The sequence below is a fragment of the Perna viridis genome, chromosome 8 (assembly GCF_037379345.1).
Source record: "Perna viridis isolate PV_CMFRI_1.1 ecotype Kerala chromosome 8, ASM3737934v1, whole genome shotgun sequence".
In the NCBI taxonomy this organism is placed as follows: Eukaryota; Metazoa; Mollusca; class Bivalvia; order Mytilida; family Mytilidae; genus Perna; species Perna viridis.
Window position 1 is genome coordinate 21,429,189 of NC_142452.1, and position 20,597 is coordinate 21,449,785.

Below are 20,597 nucleotides of genomic sequence, written 5' to 3' on the forward strand. Positions count from 1 at the left end.
GATATATCTTTTACTTTTAGATTACTTACTCTTCAAGTATCACACCAGATACGTGGTAAAGGAACTGCCCATTGATGCCACTGTCAACATCAGTGGCATTAACCACCAACAATGGATCTGTCTGTAATAATGGCCTTTCAGTTGTGAAGTATAAACTATCTGTTATATTCATCACTGGACAGTTGTCGTTAACATCACTTACAGCAACCTGAAAGTCAGAATTCAATTTTCACGTCAGTTAAAAAAGTAACATAAAAATCACTTTTCAATATTAGTATCAGTAAGAACAGCGAAATAACTACATTTGCTGATCTTTTTGTTATATTTTTTTGTAAAACCAGCCATGTTTCATAAACAAAATTACCATTTGGCATTTTGTAGAGAATATCATAACAACTTTGACTGAATTCTGTCCGGTGGTTTCTGAGAATTTTTTTTAATGTAATGAAAAATAACAACAAAAAAAACATCCAAAAAGGGCAACAACTCTAAATTGAATAAAATTAATAAAAAATAAGCTCAGATATATCTCATCAAGCCTTAACACACTACTCCATGTCAGAATTTGGCTTATATAGTTTTGGACATAAATGCTAAAAACTGATGTTCAGATGAGCAGAATACCAAAGGTTTGGTTGTAATTGGTCTAATAATGTCAGAGAAGCAGAGTTTTCAAAAATTATAATGATGACAATGGACATCAAGACCAAACTGAGCATGCTCACATATTTCATAAGCCCTCACATTGGGCACTGAGCAGAAAAAAGTGATCATACATGAAAGGATTTCTGAACAAATCTGACAATAAATGAAGGATGAATTTTACCAAAGTCTCCCTCCAAAAATAAATTGGCCCCTGACCACAAATTTCTGTAAAAAACAAGTTCCAAAGATTTTATTGTTATCAACAGTACATCCAAGTTTAAAGGAAATGGGACAAGCATTAAGGCTGTACCTACCCACAACATAGTAAAGACCAATGGGCAGCAATGTACAGACAACAAACAGACCAATCAAAATTATCATTTACAACAACTTCACTGCATAAAGTGTAATTATATGCATGACATCAAGCACATTGCAGAAACCAGTTATCAATATTATATCTGTAACCATATAAAACACATTCACAATCTACACACTCTAACTCCACCCAAAGCTTTCTTCATAGTATGGTAAATTGTTCTGATAAAAGGAGTAGATGACACACAATTGATGCAAAAAAAAGTATATAGCACAAATACACCTTTGACCTCTATAAATAAAACGTGACCTTTACAACCAAAGATCCTGTATGACCAGCAGTAGTATCTACCACCCTGAATACCAGATTATATGACTGAGCCACTTCATAATTCAGTTCTGTAGTCAGGGTTAGGAGTGTCTCCTTTGTAGAGATAGTGAAAGTCTCTGTCCCTGTGTTGGTAGGGTCTGGTAACTGGATATTGCTGGTACATGCTGTAAGTGGAGAACTGGTTATAATCATCACAGAATAATGACTCAATTAATTGAACTAAATAATGACCTTTTTTTTTATTTGTACGGCAGAAAGAACAATGTTTTCAACATTGAAAAGTTTAACCATTGGTTCCGTTTCCAATTTTAGACAAAATGCCAAACAAAACAAATGCTACAACACAAGTATTTTGACATTAAAAATAATAAAAAAAACTAGACAAAGTAATGCCCCACACTACATTTTAACACAGCTACCACATAATGTTTCGTTGTCAAAATTCATTTATGAGAAGATTGTTGTGTCCGAGAGACACATTTGATGTCTCCGCATGTACTTTCTGACCTATATAAAAGTCAATTTATAATTACAAGCTTTAGTTCTTTAGAATGGCGATTTCCATGAAAATGTCAAGTATTAAAAGAAATTAAAACCCTGATAATATGCATGTCTTCAACCCATATATAATCATTCTGAAAAGTATCAACCTCCTAACCTAAATACTGTAGAAGGAGTTAACCGGAATAGACATGTACCCTTTATGCTCAAAATGGTGACAAAATTACAAAGTCCAACTATCCATAAAAATGTCAAATATTGATAGAAATGAAAACCCTGATTATATGCACATCTTCAACCCATATATAATTATTCTGCAAATATCAACTTCGTACCATAAACAATGTAGGAGGAGTTAAGCGGAATAACTATATAGCCTGAACGGGAAGGACGGACGGATGGAATTATGGACGGACAGGGGTAAAACAATTGAACTGAACATTATGGGGACATAAAAACTGCTAACAGAATATTAACGCAGAACTAAATTTTAAAACTTAAATGGTCCTTATCTGATTCAAATATTTCTTTTTCACTTGATGACAGCTTGAAAAGTATGAGTATTTTCCGTTATTAAAATCCACAGTTCACAACATAAAATGTTGAAATATAGGGAGTTCATGAATCAAACAATTTAGGTTTTCCTGCTTTGTAAATTACAATTCAAGTCATTAATAGACAGTATTGTTTATCATTTTTCCTTTAATACATGTAAGTTACCCATAAAAATCATCTAGTATTCACATCATATTCTTCAATGTCGGTTGACTTTACCTATATACTGAAGATTTGTCCCGGTTACAGTCTCATATGTATATGAAGGAGGAGCTACAGTAGTGGCTGCATCATGATTGGCTGTTGTATCGTCTTGGAATGTAAAATGGCGAGCTTCATTACCTAAAAAATATAAAGGCTAATAAGTATCCATACGAACTATTAAGTATCAGTCTTTATAAAAATCAGACAGTGAGTGAAACCCATCAATTAACTTTAATTTCTCATTCCTCATTCAGAAACAGTTACATACACCTCCTGCAACGTGTAACATTCCCATTTTAGTGTGCTTCATGTGCTTTGTATGCCTGTCTCATGGGATCGTGTGCGTGTGCCTTTCGTGTGTCATGTATCGTGCAATGGTTATGTATTTTGATTGGATGATAAAAATAGCTCCTATGGTCGATCAATTTTATGGAATATTGTTGTAATTTCAATTTCTATGACAAAATCAATATTCCTTTTACATTGAAAAGACAATTTTTTTGTCAGGAATCAATACTTGTAGGAATTAATTGGTTTCAAACATTCGAACGTTATTTGTACATATAATAAAATACTGTAAATATTTGAATGGCATTCCGGAATGATCTGGATAAAGTTTCCTGAACTATAACTGTTTATGATTTCATGGCGATCATTCACCTAGTGGTAATAGTCTTTTGAGAATAAGAATTGTGTATATATTACCCCAATTTTATGAAGTTTCAATATTTTCATAGTTCAAGACCAGTGAAAATGTTTTTGCAATGTACCATGTATAATAAAATGAACATATTTCATATCAACAATGCAATGTCATTTTTGTAGACTAATAAGATAGTACTGCATCAGTTAAAATGGCTTAATTATTTCAAAGAAGAGTACTTTTTACCAATATTTTATGAAAATTTGATATTTTTATTCTCCTGGAACAAATAAAAATTATTCCCAATGATCCATATACAACATATATGGACATTTTTCATATAAAAATTACTTTCTTTTCACATTTAGAGCCATAAGATGTATAATAAACAAGAGGCTCCCAGGAGCCTGAATCACCCACCTAGTTCAATTTTGCCTTTCAAATGCAATAAATTTAACAAGAAGTTAACAAGAAGTCTTTGGTAGGGCTTATCATAAGGATCATTTCAACATTAGAAAGTTTCTTTTAATCTATCATTGTTGTCAAGATATTGACTGAAAACTGTCATTTCTTCCCTTTCAAGGGTAATAACTCTTACAAAGAGTCATCTGACAACTTTTTTCCCTGAAGATTTTTGTAGTCCTAATAATAAGGATCATTTCAGCTATTGAAAGAATTTGGCTGAATCTAACAGTTTTTGGAGATATATGCAAAAACTACTGTCTGACTGCTATGTTCTATTTTTAGTAACGGCTGCCATGTATTTGACGGATCAAAAATCCCCACATCAGTTTTATGCAGGATACCCCAAGGAACATTCATACCAAGTTTGGTTTCAATTGGTTAAGAAGTGTCAGAGCAGAAGATTTTTGAAAGAAATAACATTAAAAATAGCAAAAATCATTGAAAAAGGGCAATAACTTCATGATTGTTTAATGGATTAAAACCAAAATTTTACCAGAGATAGATCTCATCATGCTGAACACTGTGTCAAAATTTAGCTAAACCTAACAGTTTCGTAGATATGTGAAAAACTACTGTTTGACCACTATGTTCTATTTTTAGTAACGGCGGCCATGTTTTTCGACAAGATACCCCAAGAAATATTTATACCAAGTTTGGTTCTAATCAGTCAAGTAGTTTCAGAGGAGATGAGTTTTGCATAATTGTTAACGACGAGGACGGACAACGACGACAGATAACAACAGACGCCAACTGATGGCAAAAGCTTACATGGCCTTTGGCCAGGTGAGCTAAAAATTATATTTTTCATATCAACAATGCAATATATTCCCTTTCAGACAAGTAAGTTTGTATTGCGTTAGTTAAAAAGAGCTAAATTAAATAAAAGAGAGTACTTTTTACCAATATTTTATGAAGCTTTGATATTTTAATTCTCCTGTAATAAGGAAAATGTGTTCCCAATAATCCATATACAACACATATGGATATTCTTTGCATAAAAATAACTTTCTTTTCATATTTAGAGCAATAAGATGGTTTCCCAATAGTTAAAATAGCTAAATCATTGCAAAATATAGTGCTTTTTACTAATTTTTTACGACATTTGGTATTTTTGTTTTCCTGGAACAAGGAAAATGTGTTCCCAATGATCCATATACAACAAATTCTTTCCATATTTAGAGCAATAAGATGGTATCGCCTAAGCAAAAAATACTCTATTATTTCAAAAATGAGTATATTTTACCCCAATTTATTGAAATTTCAAAATTTTAACACTTTGAGACCAGTGAAAATGTTTTTGCAAAGTATCATGTACAATAAAAATGGACATTTTTTTTTTTTATATCAAAAATGCATTATTTTCTTTTTTAGATAAATAAAATGGTATCGCATTAGTTAAAATAGCAAAATTATTTAAAAAAGAGTGCTTTTTACCAATGCTTTATGAAATTTCAGAATTTTCATTCTTCTTGCTCCCAATGATCCATATATGGACATTTTTTACACATAAAAATAGTTTTACTTATTTCATATTCAAAGCAACAAGAATGTATGGTAAAAACACTAATTTTTTTTTTAGTATTTTTCTTCAATTTAAAAAAAACATTTTCATACTTCCTGACCAATGACAATACTTTCCCAATGTACGATCTATAACGGAAATTAAAATAATTTTATATCAAAACATTTATAGACATTAAGAAATTGTGTATATCAAATGTGTTTATTAAAGCATAAGAAACATTAATGTAAAATTACATGTAAGATGTTAGCAATCAACAAAATATGACAAACACATACACTGTATATCATTAAATAATATCAGTTTTGTTTTGCAAGTAAGATTTTGAAATATACTTATTACTGAGAATACTTCTGGTGGACATGATCATTTGATTATCGTGCTGCGTGCAACGTGTTTCGTGTGGCTTTCCTGTATCGTGTGCTTAATGTGCGTGGGATTGAGAACGTTACACGTTTCAGGACGTGTACCCAATCATAGTTTGTTGTGTGGTTTTGCTCTTATGTTATAACAATAATAAAGATTGTGTGTAAAATTGGAAAGAGTAGTCATTCTTGATTTGATTATTTCAAGTGGAAGAAGAATTTATTCTCAAAAATACAGATCTGAATATAGAAAGAACTATTGTTAAGTGAAAATAAAGCCTATCTTGACTTCAAAAGTGTCATATGAACTCAACAATTTAATATAATGTTCAATGGGTTTTACTAACCCATGAATCAACTCTACAATAGGCAGTGTCTGAATTTTAAATGAACTGGTACTTTTAAGACAGAAAAAAAGTGACAGGAACACAGTAACTGAAGCAAAGTCATTATAAAACATACATGAAACATGATGTGTAAGATGATTTTAGGTTTTGCTTAGGAATGATGGAGCTATTTGTATTCAAGTAACATTGAACTTCATTGAATATAAACTGCTATGTTACCATAATGCTGATATCTCAAGCAAAGCGAACAAACAGAACTTTGTATAACACATGCAATTTGTCTGCGTTGAAAGTTCAACCAATTACTTCATAATTGCATAAATCTCTTCTAGACATAACTATTTTGAGCAATTCATGTTTCTAAGCATGTAAATATGAAGGATGTCACTTTCACTCTGACCCTATCATCTATCAACAAGCAAGACATAAACCACACCTTTATAAAGTTCTATAGAGTATGATGATTGCCCAACCAGTATATGAATCTAATCTTTATATTCCCCAGTGCGAACTGTTAACCAATCTTTAAACTTAACCTTCATAAAGTTCTATTCAGTATAACTGTCCCTGAGTAAACACATTACACAGTGAGACTATGAATCTCACCTTTACAAAAGTCTATTTAGTGTGGCAGCCCCTGAGTGAGCACATCACAAAATGAGACTATGGACATTACATTTACAAAATACTATGAAGTGTGGCATTCCCTGAGTGAACACATCTCACAGTGAGATTATGAATCTCACCTTTATAAGACTATGGAGTGTGGTATTCCCTGAGTGAACACATTCCGCAGTGAGTCTATGAATCTCATCTTTACAAATTTTTATGTAGTTTAGCATTCCCTGAGTGAACACATCCCACAGTGATGCTATGAATCTCACCTTTACAAGATTCTATGGAGTATGGCATTCCCTGAGTGAACGTGGCCCACAGAAAGACTATGAATCTCACCTTTATAAAGTTCTATATAGTATTGTGGTCCCTGAGTAAACAAATCCCAGAGTGAGAACTGTCCCACAGAAAGACTATGAATCTCATCTTTATAAAGTTATATGGAATGTGGCATTCCCTGAGTGAACGTGGCCCACAGAAAGGCTATGAATCTCACCTTTATCAAGTTATATGGAGTGTGGCATTCCCTGAGTGAACGTGGCCCACAGAAAGACTATGAATCTCACCTTTATCAAGTTATATGGAGTAAGGCATTCCCTAAGTGATCATGTTCCACAGAAAGACTATGAATCTCACCTTTATCAAGTTATATGGAGTGTGGCATTCCCTGAGTGAACATGTCCCGCAGAAAGACTATGAATCTCACCTTATCAAGTTATATGGAGTGTGGCGTTCCCTGAGTGAACATGTTCCACAGAAAGACTAAGAATCTCACCTTTATAAAGTTCTATAGAGTATGGCGGTCCCTGAGTAAACAAATCCCAGAGTGAGAACTGTCCCACAGAAAGACTATGAACCTTACCTTTATAAAGTTCTATACAGTATGGCGGTCCATGGGTAAACAAATTCCAGAATGAGAACTGTCCCACAGAAAGACTATGAATCTCACCTTTATAAAGTTCTATAGAGTATGGTGGTCCCTGAGTAAACAAATCCCAGAATGAGAACTGCCCCACAGAAAGACTATGAACCTTACCTTTATAAAGTTCTATAGAGTATGGCGGTCCCTGAGTGAAGACGTCCCAGAGTGAGAACTGTCCCACCAAACCATTCACATGGAAATCTTCAGCCACTGTAAACTTATAATGCATCGGTTCATCATCACCAGGATGATTGGTCAAATAAACATCCTCAAAGTGAAGTAGAAGTTCTGATGAACAACCTGCTCTCTCAACATGGAATATCTCTAACAGATATGAGTAATCTTCCTGTAATTATGACCAAGAGAAATTTACTAATCATCAAATAGACTCACAAAAAAGAAACCTTCTGCTTCAACTTGGACCATAAAAACATACCCTTCTAACCATATCACAGTAATCAATTATTACATGAATGGCTACATATAGCTATAATATCTAACCTACATAATTTAGTTTTAAATTGAATGGTTTTGGAGGAGTCACACTTATAAGGTACATTGACGCCAAGGGTCCAGAAATTTTGACAGCCCACGTCGGACATTTTATCAAATTTAAGCAGACGTTTGTGTCAGTCATTTACCTGCCTAGATCAAGAATAAACTTCAAAAACTCTTTTTGTAGTTATTTAAAGATAAATATTGGAATTTTTGTTATTCAATCACATACTCTGTCTTTTACAAAATATCTGAATGGGTGAATGAATTCACTTTCGACCACATGTGCATGTTCTGACATATAAACAAAACATCGTGTCTCTCAGACTTTTTCATCACATCTGCAAACAGCCGAAAACTTCCGGGTGATGAAAAAAATGTCGATTATTTTAAAAACGAAAATCGCAAATACATTTTGTATATTGATTTGAATGGGTTGTTGACTTCTGTATTAAAAAGATTCAATCGTTGAATCAATAATAACAAACTACGAGTGATTCGTAGTTTCAGCACCATGTGCTTTCCTTACCACTAAAAAATATGCGGGAAAATGGATTTGTCAATCTTTTTCTTATTTAAATCAAGTAATAAATGTACGAAAATTCTCAGAGTCACTTCAATTAATTCGTATATGCAATGGTGCTGCACGTGGAGTGTTGATTTAATTATGCAATCAACTAATCAGTCACAGGTGGCTGCACATCGGCTAATTGATATTGACGTACACCTGTCAAATAATTTCCAATAAACAATTAGGAGACAGGTTGCCAGGATGTTTGCAAAGTAATAAAACCACGCTGACTGTAATTTATAAGGGCTGACGATTTTTTTATGACCGATATTTGAAAATGACCGGCATTTTTTACCGTTTCCGTATCCTTGATTGACGCACTAACTTCTAAAAATTTATAAACCCTTGAACTTTGCTAAAAAAAACAAGAGGCTTCAAGAAGCTTGAATCACTCACCTGATTAAATTTTGCCTTTCAAGGGCAATAAACTTAACAAGATGTTGTCCAACAATTTTGACTCAGGAAGACTTTGGTAGGACTTATCATAAGGATCATTTCAGCAATTGAGAGTTTCTTTCTATCTATCAGTTTTCAAGATATCAGAAATATGAAATACATGTACAAAATTACTCAATTACAAAAAAAAATATTTGTTAATTACATTACATAACACCTAACATTATTTTGGACTTATAAACCTGTACTACCAACTCTCTATCATCATGACTTAAAAGAGTTGAGTCATAAAGACCTTTTTCTGACCAAAGAATTTATTTTATCATCAGAGATTAGAATAAAGACTTAATTTTACTCTTAAGGAACTTAAAAAAAAGGCTAAGCACATTTTGGTTTATGATGAAGCTGGAACAGGAAGAGAGTATTGAAAGAAGTATGTAACTTGGTAAATATTTTGTAATTTGCAAAGATTAAATTCTATACATTGGTTAGTCATATAACTATATGGAAATGTGTCAAAAGAGACAACAAACCTAGCTTTCAGGAAAAAAAAAAACAAATAAATGCAGTCTACGGACCTTCAATGAACAGTGCAAAATCCTTTACTTATGATCGGCTTTTGACTTACCTAAGCCCTGAAAAAACAAGTATGCTGCCAGTTCAGCATAATTTTTCTTTAAGCTGATAAAAATCTGATTAATCTAATCTAATTACTGTACAAAAATATACTGCCATTTTTTGAGCTATCACATTTACCTCAAAATCTAGAAAAATAGAAGTATCCAAGGGAGTTAATCCAGTACAAACTCCACCAACAATGATTCCAGTTTCTATGGTTACATTCCCTCCTCCTGATAAAAATGGAAAATATAGGAAATACAAAAAAATAACATAAAAATAATATAATATAATATAAAAAAATAACTAACAACTCAATATAATATGCAAGATTTACCATAACCAACAGCACAATTCCAACAACTCATTTAAAAAAAAAATCATCTTGGAAAAAAGAAACAAACAACTTGCAAAACTGAAACCCTGTTATGAGAGGTTCATAACCATATTATTATTGAAGAATTTTACGTCTAAATTCCCGGGATAGTTTATGCATTCCATCTCTTTCAGTATTTGATGAAAATATCCATTTAAAATGAAAAGCAAACAAATCTTGAATCTAATGCAAAAAGATATATAGTACCATGATGAACTTAATGTATTCAAGTCTCAAATAATTCTAAACAAAATAATACGCTATTTTCTATGATACTGACCAGTATTCTTTGCTGGGGACAGGTCAATCTTTTTACATGTCACATCTGTTAATGTTCTGTTGGCAAGGATTTCTACCACCAGAACTTTGTTTATAAATACCCATAATTCCTCACCGCCACCAACAGTTATCTTCTCTTGACCTGAAAATTTCAGTCCAGTTCTGACGGCTGATGTGAAACTAAAATAGAAGGACATAAATACTCACTGTGAAATCAGATATTATTGCAGTTTTTTCTATCAATGAAAAAAATTGCCAAAGTTGTAACCCAAATTATTTGTTACAAAAGTAAAATTGAGACTACTGTGAAAGTATTATTGTTCGTGGGCTACCAATTTTCGTAGTTTTTGTGGGTAGGCAAAGCCATGAAATTTGGTTCCCAACGAAAAGGAGATTTCCATTATGTGTATACGGAAAACCTGAAAACTACGAATTCAAGAATCCACTAACTTGTGTTTCTTCCCTAATCCATGAAAATTGGTGTCCACAAATTTAAGTACTTTCAAAGTATTTCATTAAAATTTTATACTTTTATAATATGTAATTATAACTCAGATACTGTCAAAATGTAAGTCACGGTTTAAAAAATGATAGGTTGTAAAGTAACAGAGAAATACGATATATATTCTATAGAAAAATGGCAAACACAGAAAATAACAAAGTCATAATGTTGCTATACAAAAGGCAGCAAAAGAAAATTTGATATTTTGCTATTTAACGTATAGGTTTATCATTGCACTTAATTTTTCAAAAACTTTCACCATCCTAGCTGTTTACTGCCATAAGGGAACCCAAGTAATAAAACTTGTCATTTATAAACTTTAAGTGCAGTCATGTTTACAACAATTACAGTATAAAACATGAACATTATCTCAATGAATAACTTACAAGAAATTATGCAGAATTCCTCCACAATCTGTTTGACCTTCAGCACCATAGCCAGAGTCATCTGCCAGGAAGTAAGCATTACTATAGTAACTGAAAAACAACTTAATTATTAAAATGGAGACTTATCTACAACTTTTGGTGTCTTCACTTTCTTTTCAATATAAATCAAAACATTTTGAGTATTTGTGGTCAATAGTGTCACAGTCAGTCATTATTCAAGAAAATGAGTTAAAAATTACTCTAAAGTTAAGCTGACTTTTGTTATACAACTTAAACCTTAATATTAATTAAAAATAAAAATTTATCAAATATACCGGTAACATTTTCTTGAACACAGCAAAGCATCTTATGAAAAGACAGTTAGCAGAAGTGTCAGACTTTAAGAATCTGGAAAGGGGATACAATACACAAGTTAGCATGTAAAAGTAAAGTCCCTTCGATTGAAGCTGGGAAATCTATTATAGACAAATGTAATGGATTGATTATTGATGAACAGACAAGGCAATTCCAATATAGGACTATAAAGAGTGGAGGGATTAAAGTAAGATCTACACCATAAGCTATTGATGTTGTTGTTTGTTGCTGAAAATCCTTGACATTCTATGGGATTACTCTCTTAAGGTAGTTCATTCCTATTATATGGAGCATTCTTTTCTGTCATCTTACAGACATATATATTTTCTATAAACTAATAGTAATTGAAATGATGTAAAAATAATATATCAATTATTTCAAATGATTTTTGACATAAAAATTATAAATGTAAAATAAAAAACATTATAAAAAGCCTTTTTCAAGGGGAGATAATTGACAGGAAAATTCTTTCAATGGGGATGTAATTGGTGGGAAAAATTTCCATTGAAATGTACAGGGAATTTTAGTTTTTTTAATATTGCAAGAAAGGAAGTTGGGTGACCCCCAAATTTTGTTCTAAAATATGGAAGAATATCAGTTAAGTGTTCTTTATACAAAAATATGAGATTATATTTACCAGGGTTTTTAGAAGTTCATGAAATATTGAAAATTCCCAATAGAATCCATATAAAATTTAATAAAATATGGGCTTTAATAAGGCTCAATTATCTCAAAATCAAGTTCGGTGACCTATGTTTTTGTTTATTGAAATTCTAAAGTATATTCTTTGGGAAAAACTAGGGAAATTTATCTACTGGAAATAATAGGTATGATCTACCTTAAAATTTGCATTGAGAAGATGAAGACATAAAACAATTTGTTCTCATTCTATACATGTTGTATATTACTTACCTTAACACATTCCCAGAGGAAGTTAGTGTGATCTCTCTGTCTAGTTTATGATTGGCAGAAACATTACGGAACCAGTCTGAGAATGTATCAGTGGTGGGATCAGTAGAAATAGCTGGCCAGGAACCCAGTGGACTGGTCACATGATAAGGGTTGGAGGGGGAGAAAGATTCACTTCCTGATCCAAAATCGTCATTACTGATTGAAAAGTCATAGACCATGACATTCAAATAGTCTGGAGCTAAAAAATGATTTAAAAAAAATCTTTAATACTGAAGTTCCCAATATCATCTGTTCTTTTTGAAGGATATCAGTCAACATTTAATACAAACCATTTTTCTAAATTTTAGTCAACATCATTCATACAGAAACAAAATCTGCATCAATGACCAAATATGGGCAATGAAACTATCATGGAATAAATCAAATTCAGATTGTGAAGGTATTTTTATGTGGACACTCAGTACACTGAATTTTAATTATTTTTTTTCCAAAACTTTGTACTGAAAAATACCTTGAAAAACCATCAACTATAAAAGTCATATGCAGAATCTTCTAATCACCTAACATAATCCAATTATACAGACTATTTCGGAAAAGTCCTTATATCAAAATATATTTAAAGCTATTACCATATATGTAAGCAGTCTTCATGAAGTCTGTCAGTCTGAGAGACAAAATGTACAATATTGTAATTGAACCTGAAGTATGTGATATTGCTCTGGAGCTTTATCAGAACCATAACTCTTGTTAAAATCTTGCACCATGTTGGGACTGAAACACAACAAAATTTTTCAGTCCAGCATTGTTTGGATATTTGGTTAATGGTGTACTAAATGTCAACCATTTGTGAAGACTGTGTAAGTGTAGAAGTTTTTTATATAACTTACAAGTAGTAGTAGATTGTGATTGGGGTATGAACACTTTGACTGGAGCACTCTTGGCAGATTTGTAGCTGCTAACCTCTAATTCAATAACACAGTCATAAGAATTCAAGGGAAGTAACCCATCAGTATCAGTAAACGTTACAGATGAACTATGTGATGTTGAAGGTGTAGAAACTGTTACTGTGGTAGTCTTAGTCAATGTTGCTGCTGTAGTACTGGTACATGTTACTGTGTATTTCCTTAGATAAAACAAAATTACATAAGCACAAATAAAAAGATAGGAATTCTAATGGGACTTAAAATGATACCCACCATGTTGCAAAACAATTTTGGGTGTAAAAACTACTAAGTATTTAAATTATTTTTGTGAAAATAATCAAACTGAAATTCGAAATTGATCTGCATTTTATGATACTCAACAATTATACAAAGATTGAAAAAGATTCTTTAATACCTTATAAAGTTATCATCTAGAAACCTTCAGGGGACAGACAGAGGGATTGACGGAGGGTCAGTCAACTTTTCAGAGGGTTTAGTTTTAGCTGAACAAAATTTAGTAAATCTAAACCATATTCTTTGAAATACATATTAAAAGAGAGTAAAAAAATAGCTTAATTCATAATTAATAAAAAAAGTTTGCTTTATGGTATCATAATTGAGTAATTAGAATATGTGAAACCTGTTATGATGGGTGCACCATTCAAGAGTATACTATCATGTGCAGTGAAGACTTAAGGTAAAAATGACAAGGACAACATGCCTTTCTTTAGTAAACAATGTAGATGGTAATTGGCTTTATTCAAAGGCAAAGTAAAAGCTAGTAAGCTTAATGCTCTACTCACAACCACATCAATATTTTAAACAAATACCATTTTATTTAAATGTAATAGGAAATAGAGTTAACCTTTTCAATCTACCCTGTATCACACCGAGTATTCAGACACTTAGAATCGGGTCTTACACTACAATTTTAAAAAATGATATCATTGAAAGAGAAATATTAGGATAAAGTCAAAATTTTGGAATTCTTTCTGACACTTTCAAAGATCCAAATCTGCAGCATATTCATTATCAACTTATACTACTGGAAGTTCTGCATAAACCAACTCAAATTATTCCCCAGTAGTTGTGCCATGTCAGGCATCCCATGTCAAACATTAACAATGCATGGTAGTGAAGCATTCATGCTCATCCATAGCGTACATGAAAGTTGTTTTTCCCAAGTTAATAGTATCTGATCCAGTTGTTAGTGTCCGAATACCCAGCATGTGTATTAGGATTTTCTAAATCTATATATAAATGTACCATATACTCAATAAATACATTGTTATTCAAACCTACCAAGTACTGACATCCTCGCCAACTGCTTCAGCTGCAACTGATGCATTTGCACCAAACACTGCATATAATTCTGAGGGTCTATCCCATTGAATTTTTAATTCTGTTGAGGAGACTGCAGTTGCTACTATGTTCTCTGCAGCTGTCATAACAAACAGAGCAGTAAATCAAATGTTAGTTTTCAAAATAGAATATAACCAGCCTGCTGCTCTGTCCTTTTTTTTCAAAGAAATATAACTGTAAAATTATAAAATTTAAAAAAAATAAATAAATAAGCGCAATTTGAATGTATGGTGCACATAAATAACCTTTATCTGCAGATCCCATGACCAAAAAATACTGACAATACATATTTCTGATACTGTAAAAGTAATTTAATTTCTAGGTTAAATATTATTTAACCTTGGTAATCAGGTTTTTGAATTCTGGATTGAATGTTAACATTTCATTCGAAATTTTATCATGCAGTAAAAGTGTCACTAAGGTTCATAATTTTTTCAAAATTTGAGTATGCACATAGCGTAAAGGAAAACTAATTCAATTAATTTCTGCTAAAACTGCCTAGTTTTAACAAGAAATGCATTTTAAAGATGCATTTCTTCGATCTTGAGGAGTCACATGACTTTTTTTGCACACATTATCTTGGTCTCTCTGAACTTTAATTCTTATACTCAAGTTTTTATTAACCTCTAAATATCTGCACAATTTTTGTTGTCTGAAAACAGATTAATGCATGTAATACATAGTTCTGAAACCCTACAGTATTACACTAAACCCATGTAAACAGTTACATGATTTACATTACACAGACGTGCCAGATACTTCCTGCATATTGTCATCGTGCTATTACAAAGGTGGACCAGCACGCCAGTCACACCCTGTATATTTCAATTAACTACCCAACAGGTAAATATGATTTAATTAAGTAATTAAATAATAAAATTGATGACCAAGCTTATACACAAATAAGTCTGTACATTTTTAAAAAAAAGTTTTTGAAATGAAACAAATACGAAAACTTAAGTCGGAAATCATAGTTTCTGAAAGAAAAAAAAAGATATTTATATTCTTCAACATATTCAATATAATCATTATTATGTAGGTCACAGTAAAACATGGTTGAAACTAAACATGTGCGATAGTCTTTCTATTTATCTTTCACAATTTGTAATTTTATACATGTCGAACAAACTCCAATATTCAATGCTATATCATAAGATAAAAGATCAACTTAAGCAATCTAAAGAAAAACATAATTCAGAGCTAAAATTTATGATGATTCTTCTATTGAACAATCTGTGGTTAAGGTATCTCCAAGTGGCATTCCGCCTCGGGCAGGAACTTTAATTTACTAACAGTAGACTCCTAGGGCTGAGAACCTCCAATATACAAGATATTAAGAAGCTGTCTTTGTAAGAATCGTGCAAATCTGAAAAATGTGATACACCCCAAAGAAGTTGTTTTATGGGTCTATACTATGAAATGTGTAATTATTCATTAAAATCACCCTGCTCTAAGAAGATAATCAACATTGATTCTATTGTATTTGAGTGTCATTTACAGAGTTATCTCCCTTAATTTTGATATCTTCAGTGCATTCTATATAATTTTTATCTCCTATGAACATGGGTTATATGAAAAACCACATGTAACTTTAAGTTTACCATGAAATTTCAAATAAAATATTAAAAATCAAAATATGTAGGCTTTTAACCCATGAATCACATTTTGTATGATTCTTAGTCGGAGTGCTACTTAACTGTTGTTAATTTCATGATGACTCTCTTGATTGACAAACTGGACTCATGGACATACTAAGAAATACCCTTTCATAAGTCTTGCTTTTTGCAAAAAATATTTTTGTAGCTGCAACAAATTTTATTGTCATAAAAAGCAGTTTTATAATTACATTTTTTTTCATAACCCTGCGATTACAGGTCTATGGTCTTCCCAATATAAAATGGTGCACTGATTAAATAAGTTGAATTTTTGCGAGCTTTTCTATTTACTGACCACATTGGTCCTACATTGAAAAACTTTTTTTATCAGTCTTTAGATATCAGTAATCCTGTACAACATGATGTAACAAGCATAAAATTGACAGAAACCTTGAAATTGAAAAAAGTCAATTTCTCCACTATGGTTCATTGTGTAGTAAAAAAAGATTGCATGATTGATATTGGTGTATAAATGAATCAACAGAGCCCCACAAAGTCAAACTTTCAGTTTAACCTGAATCTGCAATAAACCATGAAAATTTGTTCCCTAAAAACAGTATAAAAGCAAATATTTATATCACACTCATAGTCCGGCTGGATGTCCTTGGCTCTCCTCCATCTAACTTGGCATTTTCCTCCTTTACATGGTCCAATGTCAGTTTTATTTTTACTTTACAAATCAAGCAGTAATTTTGCATTTAATGACCAACATTTCAATTATTCACAATTCATATTTCTTTCTTTCTTTTTTTTTATTACAATTTTCTACTAACCATTTATTTATTTATTTACTTTTACAATTTATTTATTAACTTATTTATTTCTTTTATTTTGTTAAAAATACAATTAAAATAAATTTGTTTAAAGCCCACCAAATTGGGCCATCTGTGTGAGACCTGGCAGGGTAGTCAAGGATATTAAAAACCCCCTTAGTAGCACCTCATAGCTTTAAACCTCTTGACCACTATATAGTCTCTACTTTATAGTGGAAAACACAGACATCTACATTAATCATGGTACTTACCACACTGAAACAGACTTGCGTTAACGCTAGTATAATATTTATATGCTGTAGAATTAATCAGGGAAGTTTGGAAGGAGACACCCACTAGAGATGCTGGACTGGCACATATACCTCCCGATACTGTGTCCATGACATAGAACAAACTGTTGGCAGTATGACATTCACATCCTAGTGAGTTACCGGTTAAATCACTGTAATGGTAAAAAAGACTTAACAAAATAAATATGAAACATCAAGCCCATACAGTTAAAGTGGAATTTAGGGTTCATGTATTCAACATACATCAAACCCATACAGTTAAAGTAGAATTTAGGGTTCATGTATTCAACATACTATCAACTCCTACTAATAAACACAGTTTTTGTTAAATTGTTTAATTTCTATAAAAACTTTTACATAAAGCAACAGATTTCTATTTGAAAGTTATTATTTACTAAATGCAACTTGTAAAGTAACCATAGTTACAGACTTAGCCAAACCAGAAAGTTATCATTTATTGAACACAACTAGTAAAATAACTCTGGCTACAGACCTCGCCCTACCTGAACTAGCTGTAATGTCCCTGACTACAGACCTCGCCATACCTGAGCTAGCTGTAATGTCCCTGGCTACAGACCTAGTCATACCTGAGCTAGCTGTAATGTCCCTGGCTACAGACCTAGTCATACCTGAACTACCTGTAACGTCCCTGGCTACAGACCTAGTCATACCTGAGCTAGCTGTAACGTCCCTGGCTACAGACCTAGCCATACCTGAGCTAGCTGTAACGTCCCTGGCTACAGACCTAGCCATACCTGAACTAGCTGTAATGTCCCTGGCTACAGACCTAGCCATACCTGAGCTAGCTGTAACGTCCCTGGCTACAGACCTAGCCATACCTGAGCTAGCTGTAACGTCCCTGGCTACAGACCTAGCCATACCTGAGCTAGCTGTAACGTCCCTGGCTACAGACCTAGCCATACCTGAGCTAGCTGTAACGTCCCTGGCTACAGACCTAGCCATACCTGAGCTAGCTGTAACGTCCCCGGCTACAGACCTAGCCATACCTGAGCTAGCTGTAACATCCCCGGCTACAGACCTAGCCATACCTGAGCAAGCTGTAACATCCCCGGCTACAGACCTAGCCATACCTGAGCTAGCTGTAACATCCCCGGCTACAGACCTAGTCATACCTGAACTAGCTATAATGTGCTAGCTAAACCTACATTAGTATTAATCCTACAGAGAAATATCATAATAGACAAAAATTTATAATGCCTACAGAAAATCTTAATTTGGTTAAATTAAAAATAAACAATTAAAAAGAATCATTATGGTAAAAAGTAGAATAAAATAAAGCAGGATTTCAAATTTCAAAAAAGAAAAAAAATCAAGTTCTATCAGCGATTTGTTTATTTTATTGGTATCACTTTTCATATTTCAGTTGACTCTTGTTTGTTCTATGGCATTTAAAAAGTTTTTATATTTTCATCTCATTTTATTTTTCATGTATATAGTGCCATGAATGAGATCCAATGCTTTTAGGAATAAATATACTAATTTACACATGAGATCAAGTTTTAGTAAATAAACAGCTACATTAAGGCACATAATATGTTGTCCCCCCTTTTTTATGTATGATATCTAGTATTAACTGATGAAAAATAAAAAACAAAATGGAACTTTCCTCGATGATAACAGATACTGAGTCAATTTTTTAAAGTCCGTCAAAATATTCTTAAATCACCAAGCAGCATATGGGTGGTCCAATAGCTGACATCTATCAAAAAATTTCTATGTAGGAAAAACTTATAAAATGAAGATTTAATAAATACCACATAGCTTACACATCAATATTATTTGTCACAGGAAATCCTCCAAGTGTTTCTAGCATGTTATTAGCTAGGTCTAGAGTGGCCAGGTTATTTCCACTAATAGAAGGGAAGTAAGACAGCTGGTTCCTTCCCAAGTCAAGGGTTACCAGATTGTTCAGTCCTGTAAATGATCCTTCTTCTATGTATTGAATCTCATTGTTCTGAAGTCTCCTAAAATTTAAAACAATTACTTTAATTTCAGGAACTTACTAACAGTTATTCTTTTCTTTGATGTATAATGTTAAGAAGATATTCATAGAAAACCAAGGCAGTGAGTGATGTATGCAAAATTTTCTTTTCAAAATATTTTCATCCATAAAGAGATCACACACTCATGTTTTCTATGAAAATGAATGATGGTTTGTCATTATCTGAAATTGTAAGACTGAAATAGATAACATAGAAAGTACTAGAAAAGTAATCAAGGGTACCAAGGTTACAGCGGTAATCAAAAGAATGTAATCCAGGGACAAAGACCTAACATGGAAAACAGTCATACACAACAAAGAACATACAGTAACTAAAATCATACATACAAAGTAACAAAAGCAAATGAGCAACTTAGACTCCACTAAAAACTGGGAGCATGGACCTGGTGCACCGGTAGGGTAAACTTTACAATATAAAGAAATGACGCTTTGATCTTTATCATGTTTTTTTGCCAGGGTTCATTGATAATATACTCCAAGTCATCCACAGCTGATACAGTATTTTGGGAATTTTCTGTTGCATCAACTCTATATTTCACTTTAAAAAAATGCCTACCCTTTCCACAACGTGTTACACATGTTACAGTTTGTATTGTATTAGCCAAAATGGATTTACTGGGTATGTTCGTAAAGGGTCTGAATTTGAGTTACATTACCCTAATGCATATTTATAAACATACAAAGTTTCACAATGACATGATCTCACTTTCACAGAAAGAGGGTGTCCATGTTTATTTTGTTTTAAAAAAAAATGGTCATCCATTTCATATCACAAATGCATCCTTTCTCAAAGTTGAATGTTGGTTTTTTATTAACTGCAACAGTTAAAGAGAAAAAAAAATTACAAAGAAAGCATTAAAATTCACTGAAAAAGAGAGATAACTCTTTATATTTGTGCAAAATTTGGTTGTTTATGGGACCATTCAGACAACACAAGTATCCTGTGTCTACTAGGACCCAGCAGCAAACATCTTTACATCCTGTGTCTACTAGGACCCAGCAGCAAACATCTTTACATCCTATGTCTACTAGGACCCAGCAGCAAAAACATCTTTACATCCTGTGTCTACTAGGACCCAGCAGCAAACATCTTTACATCCTGTGTCTACTAGGACCCAGCAGCAAACATCTTTACATCCTATGTCTGCTAGGACCCAGCAGCAAACATCTTTACATCCTGTGTCTATTAGGACCCAGCAGCAAACATCTTTACATCCTATGTCTGCTAGGACCCAGCAGCAAATATCTT

The 20,597-nt window shown here is 32.6% G+C and overlaps 1 protein-coding gene across 3 annotated transcripts in view; it reads right to left on the reverse strand.

Moving 5' to 3' along the window:
• LOC148609815 (uncharacterized) overlaps positions 1–20,597 on the reverse strand; it is an 89,949-nt gene that overhangs the window by 37,861 nt on the left and 31,491 nt on the right. For all 3 annotated transcript variants that reach the window (XM_088541099.1, XM_088541098.1, XM_088541100.1), the window contains exons 24-35: positions 19,113–19,310; positions 17,287–17,477; positions 14,548–14,686; positions 13,210–13,445; positions 12,323–12,560; positions 11,057–11,146; positions 10,170–10,348; positions 9,652–9,746; positions 7,548–7,779; positions 2,570–2,692; positions 1,274–1,458; positions 30–208 (exon numbers count right to left, since the gene is read on the reverse strand). In XM_088541099.1, the coding sequence (XP_088397225.1) occupies positions 30–208; positions 1,274–1,458; positions 2,570–2,692; positions 7,548–7,779; positions 9,652–9,746; positions 10,170–10,348; positions 11,057–11,146; positions 12,323–12,560; positions 13,210–13,445; positions 14,548–14,686; positions 17,287–17,477; positions 19,113–19,310 (2,085 nt within the window). The remainder of the gene's footprint in view (positions 1–29; positions 209–1,273; positions 1,459–2,569; positions 2,693–7,547; positions 7,780–9,651; positions 9,747–10,169; positions 10,349–11,056; positions 11,147–12,322; positions 12,561–13,209; positions 13,446–14,547; positions 14,687–17,286; positions 17,478–19,112; positions 19,311–20,597) is intronic.